At 46.2% G+C, this 7,705-nt stretch overlaps 1 protein-coding gene across 1 annotated transcript; it reads left to right on the forward strand.

Annotated features, from left to right (window-relative positions):
- The first annotated feature begins 2,799 nt into the window (after positions 1 to 2,799).
- TOB1 (transducer of ERBB2, 1) lies at positions 2,800 to 6,827 on the forward strand. Its single transcript, XM_058560663.1, has 2 exons — positions 2,800 to 3,078; positions 4,895 to 6,827. Exon 2 carries the CDS (start codon positions 5,043 to 5,045, stop codon positions 6,072 to 6,074), a length of 1,032 nt encoding a protein of 343 aa, XP_058416646.1. The 5' UTR covers positions 2,800 to 3,078; positions 4,895 to 5,042; the 3' UTR covers positions 6,075 to 6,827.
- Positions 6,828 to 7,705: the final 878 nt, after the last annotated feature.

The raw sequence follows: 7,705 nt of genomic DNA on the forward strand, positions 1-7,705 counted from the left end.
TATGAATCTGGTTTCCCTTTTATTTGCAATCTATATTTGAAAAAGAACTACATTATTTACTTTAGAGGCATTGAGTTTTAAATGTGGAATTTTTTAATTGAAAGAGATGTTAGAGATTATTTAATTCAACCCTTTTTTATAGATGAGAGAACTAAAAGTTGATAGAAACAGGTGAAATTCAGATCTCCCAATACCTGCTCTTCAGTGCTTTTTCCAGTATGCATGGGGCCTCAGTGTGTGTGTCTTTATATTTATATTTGGTTTGAAACCTTCTCATAGCCTTGGGCTGAGCAGTAATAACTCATATTTTAGACAGATTTCTGATTTAAAAATTCTATTTATGCTATTGATATTTAATCAGTACCTATCAGATGACTGCTACGGAATTTCAAACCTGGGATTACAGATTGGGGACATGCAGAAAAGAGAATGTGTGCCTTCCCTTTAGAGAATTCTTGAAAAGTATAGATAAGCTTGACAAAATTACAATTCATCCATCTTTAGTTAGACATTGTAATCTCAGCCAAGCCTAATACGCTCCTCTAATTATAGTGATATATTTTCCAAATTACAAATCAAGACACATGGGCCGACACATGCTGCTGCAATTCTGGATGTTTGGTACAGTAATATTATTTGCCTAATGGTAAGAGAAATGATGCTCTGGAGAACATGAAAAATCAAGTGTTTCTCTCATAAGCCATTCCCAAAATAGCCTACCTAGTTTCTTGAAATTTCTGTGCTCAACTAATTATAAAATTAAAAATAACTCATTTTTTATAACAAATGGAATTAATTTTCATTCCAAAAAAAGTACAAATGAGCAAGAAGAAAATACTGAACGAATAATATAAAATTTTTTGATGCAGAGGAAGGGGCGTTTTAATTTACAATGCTTCCATACTTGCACAATCAAGTCCCACTCTTCCTTGTTTACAATTAAAAAACCCAAACACTAAAAAATCCTAATTTAAAGAGCTATTGAATAAAACTTCTCTGTTCTTAAAAAAACGCTGCCTGGGTTTTAGGAATCTGTACAATAAACATGAAATCGGTCACCTGATCACTCCCACCCTCAGCCCACTCCACAGACCCATCTACCCCCCCCCCACACACACACACTGGGACTTGAGAAATATCCTTTTTCAATTCGGTTCCTTCTAAAAGCGGAGAGGGGGAGGAGGGCACGAGAGTCCGGATGGAGAAAAAGGCTACAACCAGATTTTGCGTCCATTAAGCGCAAAGCCTCTAGGCCTAACACGTAAAGCGGGTTTGTGCCGGAGGAGCACAGCTGGTCTACACAGCCGGCTCCGCAGATACCCCAATCCTCAGTGAGTTGCGGCTTAACTTCCTTATAGCAGGTGGAGAGTGCAGGCCCCTCAGTTCTGAGAGGAAGGCGGAGCCCCAACTGGTGTTTTTCCGGGAAGCGCTCCTTGAGCGCAGAGGAAAGGGGAGAGGGGAAGGCGGGCGATGGGCGTTTCATTCATCGCTCCTCTGTCTCCTCCTCCCGCCCTACCCTCCCTCTAGACTTTCTCTCCCCTCTTCCCAGTGCGAGCTTGACGTCGGTCTCTTGGATACCAGACAGCCAATCGCCTGGTTGCTAAGGGAGAAGCGTGGCCAATCAGGCGTCGTTGCTACCTGTGAGTAATATTTTTAGCCGAGAGGGACGCTTGGTTCCACTCCCGGGGTAACTTCGTGTATTTCTCTGCTGCAGGTTGTGAAAAAGGGCGCTAACCGCCCCCCCCCCCCGCCGTGAGTCCCTCTCTTTTCCCCACTCCCTGCTTACCCGTCCATATTTCAAGCGAAAAGTATCTTAAATGCACATTACAGGAAGCCACCGTGTTTATTATGTGTATTTATATTCAAGTAGGCACTTGAAATACACGCATGCATAGATATACCCAGATACGTACGCAATTTGGCACGGAGGCCTGGGTTGGGACATTTGGAAAAAATGTGATTCTTCTTACAGTCTCAAGCCACCCCCAAGTCCGAGTTGCTGCCAGGTCGCACGGGGAGGTCTGATGTGGGGTGCGGAGGCAGTTAAACTGTCACCTGGGCGGGAGGTGTGGCCAGGTGGTCTCCCTTCCCCACCCCCAGCCTGGCGCGGAAGCCTTGGGTTCTGCAGTTGCCACTCTCTGGGTGGCAGTTGGCCTAGGCCCCTGAGGTGATTATTATTCAATTAATCGGGTGCACGGGTGCCCGTCACCGTTCGCCCTTTCCCTAGGCTCTCCTGGGTGCGCTGGAGGCCGACTCGGTAGCTCGTCCACGAGTGGGATTTTCCTCGGCCACAGTCCCACTCGGGTAGGGTATTTTTCGTAAACTCTCCCTCCCTCTCGAGGCCTTGGGCTCTCCTCCCGGTTCTCCCCCTCCGCTTCGCCACCTGCTTCGCTCCCCTCCCCCTTCTCTCCGGCTCGCTCCCCCTGGACCAAGCGTCAGCCACCACCCTCACTGGCACGTCTCTCCCCCAATGTCTTTCCACGTTTTCTCTTAATCCCGCCCACGGTGACTCCAGATCGTCGACTTATTGGCCATCCTGGAGCCCGAGGGGTGTGGCCTTGCCCAGCCCGGTCCTCCACAGCGGGTCCGGACGTGGGCAGGCGGGACCAGGCCAATGGCGTCGGGGGGCAGGGCAGGGGCGGAGCCGGCCGGCGAGGGTCCGGGCGCGGGGTGGGCGGGGGGAATGGTTACACCGCCCGCAGCTGTGTGACGCCGGGCGGGCGCGCGCGCACCCCGAGGGGAGGGGATGGGGGCGGGGAGGAGGATATAAAAAGAGAGGCGGGGCGCGCGCCGCAGCAGAAGAAGTGAAGCTCTGGCCCGGTGCGGCGTGAGAGCACTACGGGGACGCTGGGCCGAGCACTGGGCTGTGTGGAGAAGTGAGCGCGCTCGCCTGACCGCGTCCCCGCCACCCGAGCCAGAAGGGCCGCGCTCCCGAGGCCCCGTCCTCCACGCCCTCCGCCCGGCGGCGTCGCGCACTCAGCCCGCTCGCCGCTGCCGACTCTCCGGGCCCCCGCCCTGCCGCCCCCTCTCCCCCGCCCAGCGGTCGGGTCTGTGGTGGACGCAGCCCCGAAGCATCCCGTAAGTATCGAGGGGCGGCGGGCGGGGCCCGGAGGAGGAGGGGCCGCAGCGGCGTCGAGCCCTGGGCCCTCGGGGCTCCTCGGGGGCTGGGGGCGGGCGGCGTCGCGGCTGGGGTGCGGAGGGGAGCGGCTCCGGGGGGCCCCGGCGCGCCCGGGAGCCGGAGGCGGGGCGGGTGACCGGGGAAGGGCGGCCCGGGCCCAGCGGACGGGAATCGGAGATTGGGGCGCCCGGGGGGAGCGGCGAGCTCGAGGGGAACGCTGAGGTCCGCGGGGCCGAACATGGGGCCGGGGAACCGGTGCTTCCCCGGGCTCTGGCCGGGTCCCAGGAGCGGCGGGCGGGGGGCGGGCGCGGCGGGTCGGGTCAGGTTACGGCGGGGGGAGGGGAGCGGCTGACCCGGGGCGGCCGGCGCCCCGACCTGCCCGGTGCCCGGCCCCGAGTGCTTGCTTTTCCCTTGCTCGTGGCCTTCCTCCTCCTCCTCCTGCGGGGACCCTTGTTCCCTCCTCCTCCTCCTCTTGCTGTGGCTGCTGTAGCGCTTGGGCCCCGAGAGCTGTGAGCAGAAATCTAATGAGATCCAACTGGCTGTTTATGTAATTCTTCCCACTCCTGTCTTAAGGCGTTGCTTTAAAACTACCTTCCGCCGAGCCTGAATTTCGCTCGGCTGCACCTCCAAGCAATTTGGCTTAATCAGCAGCTGCCTTTGCCGGCGCTCAGGCTCTTGGCTTGGAAAGTGTTTGTAGTTTGGGGGCTGCCAGAGATTCTTTTTTTTCCCCTTTGTCACCACGCACATGGAAAATGGAACAGACGGATTAATACCGACTTGATTTTTAAATGTCCTTTTAAATCAACCTCGGTGTACAAATAGATCCCCTTTGCAATATCTTCTGTTTGCCCTTGATCTTTTCTTATCCCCACCCAGTGCTGATCCAGCAAACGTTTAAAGGTCGACCTTATCGTCCATGCCTCTCCGGCTGTTCTCTTATCGTCAGAGAGGGAGGTGGTTTTGAAAATCAGAATAAAACTCAGAAACCTTGCCCTTTAAACAGAATGATCAATAGACTTTTGAAATTAATAGTTTCTTTTGTTAGACTTGCTGCCGAAGAAGTATTTTCAGATTTAGAAAAATACACATTGAAAAGAAAAAGCGCAGAGAAGCTCGATTATTACATTGTGCGCCCTTCGTGTGCTGAAGACCGCAACTATATAGGATAATTTTAGGTTCATAATTATCGTTCACGAGGATGGCAAGTCATATAGTACCTTTAATTTTAGCGTCATATACTTTGGAAATTATAATAATTTTCCTAACTTCTCAAATTTCTAAATGTTTAACGATAAAGCAGATTTAAGCAGTATATATCCAAAATGAACTGAAATATAGAATTCAGTTCTAAACTGGTGAATAGGAATGTGCCCAACTTGTAAAACTGGCATATATATGTGTGGAGGTGGGTGGATGGGTATGCTGAATATAGTTTCCAGTAAATGTTCCTGTGAGAATTGAGGAAAGACAAAGACGGAATACGCTACATATTCTGGAGATATTTTTGTTCTTAGAACTCTATTCAGGAACAGAAGCAAATAATAGGGTTACAAAAATATTGTTTTAACTGTAAATCCTGAGTTTTCCCGTGAGATTTTGAACTTCAATAAATGATTTTCTATTGTATGTTCCTTTATTTTGTGCTGATTATATTTTTCAGTATAGCTTATTAGACTTTGTCAAAAATTAAATTACTCTGGGGGTAGAAAAAGGTTGTGGGACTTAAACTGATCTTATTTGGACGTGTTTGTTTTTTGTTTTTGTTTTTTCTTTAAGGAACAAGACCACTCAAGGTGAAGGGGATAATCTACTAATACCAGCACTTTGAATGAAAATTTGTTTTTCTGCCACAAACTGAACACTCTTTTTTTTTAAATTGTGTGGGGGAATTGAAACACAAATTGAACTTTGTGGCATAGCAGCTATGCAGCTTGAAATCCAAGTAGCACTAAATTTTATTATTTCATATTTGTACAATAAGCTTCCCAGGAGACGTGTCAACATTTTTGGTGAAGAGCTTGAGAGACTTCTTAAGAAGAAATATGAAGGGCATTGGTATCCTGAAAAGCCATACAAAGGATCAGGGTTTAGATGTATCCACATAGGAGAGAAAGTGGACCCAGTGATTGAACAAGCATCCAAAGAGAGTGGTTTGGACATTGATGATGTTCGCGGCAATCTGCCGCAGGATCTTAGCGTTTGGATCGACCCGTTTGAGGTTTCCTACCAAATTGGTGAAAAGGGACCAGTGAAGGTGCTTTATGTGGATGATAATAATGAAAATGGATGTGAGTTGGATAAGGAGATCAAAAACAGCTTTAACCCAGAGGCCCAGGTTTTTATGCCCATAAGTGACCCAGCCTCCTCAGTGTCCAGCTCTCCATCGCCTCCCTTTGGTCACTCTGCTGCTGTAAGCCCTACCTTCATGCCCCGGTCCACTCAGCCTTTAACCTTTACCACTGCCACTTTTGCTGCCACCAAGTTCGGCTCTACCAAAATGAAGAATAGTGGCCGTAGCAACAAGGTTGCTCGTACTTCTCCTATCAACCTGGGCTTGAATGTGAATGACCTCTTGAAGCAGAAAGCCATCTCTTCCTCAATGCACTCTCTGTACGGGCTTGGCCTGGGTAGCCAGCAGCAGCCGCAACAGCAGCAGCCATCCCAGCCGCCGCCACCACCACCACCGCAGCAGCAGCAACAGCAGAAAACCTCTGCTCTTTCTCCTAATGCCAAGGAATTTATTTTTCCTAATATGCAGGGTCAAGGTAGTAGTACCAATGGAATGTTCCCAGGTGACAGCCCTCTTAACCTCAGTCCTCTCCAGTACAGTAATGCCTTTGATGTGTTTGCAGCCTATGGAGGCCTCAACGAGAAGTCTTTTGTAGATGGCTTGAATTTTAGCTTAAATAACATGCAGTATTCTAACCAGCAATTCCAGCCTGTTATGGCTAACTAAAAAAAGAAAAAAATGTATCGTACAAGTTAAAATGCTCGGGCCCAAGGGGGATTTTTTTTCACCTCCTTGAGATTTTTTTCTTTTAAGCTTATAGTAAGGATACATTCAAGCTTGGTTACAAAAATAAAACATGCATCATTTTTCATTTGCCAACCAAGCACAAAGTTATTTTATACTGACTGTATATTTTAAAGTATACTCTCAGATATGGCCTCTTACAGTATTTAAGATATAGCAAAGACATGGCTGATTTTTTTTTTATATAAAAAATTGGCACTAATAAGTGGGTTTATTGGTCTTTTCTAATTGTATAATTTAATTTAGTACAAAGTTTGTAAAATATCAGAGGATATATATATTGTTTCTACGACATGGTATTGCATTTATATCTTTTTACTACAGTGATCTGTGACAGCAGCAGCTTCATGTTGTATTTTTTTTACTGAAATTGTAAAATATCCATCTTAAAGACATCAACTATTCTAAAAATTGTGTACAGGATATTCCTTTAGTGGTGGAATTAAAATGTACGAATATTTGCTTTTTCAAAAGAATGTATTTTCTGTTAAAGGTTTAAAGATTTTTGCTATATATTATGGAAGAAAATGTAATCGTAAATATTAATTTTGTACCTATATTGTGCAATACTTGAAAAAACGGTATAAAAGTATTTTGAGTCAGTGTCTTACATGTTAAGAGGGACTGAAATAGTTTATATTAAGTTTGTATTAAAATTCTTTAAAATTAAAAGCACTTATTGTGGTCTTTATTTTTAACCTTTGCCAAAGCTCTACCTCTGGAGTTACGATGTTGTAAATGCTTATGATGCAGAATGGTCTAACTCAGTGAATCACAAAGGAATAATGGAAAGCAGTTGCTCTCTTAGTGCACCAGATAGTAATTTGCCGCATAAAAAGTTGTCCTAGCAAAACTCCATAGCCTGACCAATGCCTGGGGCAGCTTTATTTTTTTAGCAACTCGCTAGTCCACATCTGTCTCCCGGTGCTAGGGATGGTATGCTAAGGCCAGTCAACCCTATTTTATAGCAAGTTTTAAAATGGGGTGTCATGCTGACATCTAAGAGAGGTGGTAAAATGAAATTCACTCATCTAACCTGGGACGATTTATTTGAAAGGTATATGGAGAGAGACCATTGGGTCAGTTTTCTGTTTCTGCATGGGAGATGAATAGCTCAGAAAACTTGTTTGGACAAAGCAGCTGACCTAACTATTTAAAAAGATTTAGTTCTGTTTACTAATCCTTACCCTTGGAGTTCAGTCAGTAGCTAGGGAATTTATGATCAAAATCTATTCAAGATTGGACAGGTTGCTAACTTTTAGTATTTTTGTGCATTTTCCCAGCAAAAAAGTTTACATTTTGGGTTTTTTTGTTTGTTTTGCAAGTGGATAGCCAACCTGCTGGTTTGGGAGATTCAAAGATTGGTCATCCATAATGTGTCAAATTGTAGTGGCTTAAGGATGGAGTTTTTTGAAAACTGATGAGTTGGCAGGGAGAGACACTATTTTTAAAGTAAAATGATGAGTCATTACACTGTTTAAATGTCCATTGATACAGTGTTGACAGTATTGCTGTCTTGAGAAAATTGTCTTGAATTGGAAGAAAAAATAACT

The sequence above is a fragment of the Diceros bicornis genome, chromosome 18 (genome assembly GCF_020826845.1).
Source record: "Diceros bicornis minor isolate mBicDic1 chromosome 18, mDicBic1.mat.cur, whole genome shotgun sequence".
NCBI classification, from domain to species: domain Eukaryota; kingdom Metazoa; phylum Chordata; class Mammalia; order Perissodactyla; family Rhinocerotidae; genus Diceros; species Diceros bicornis.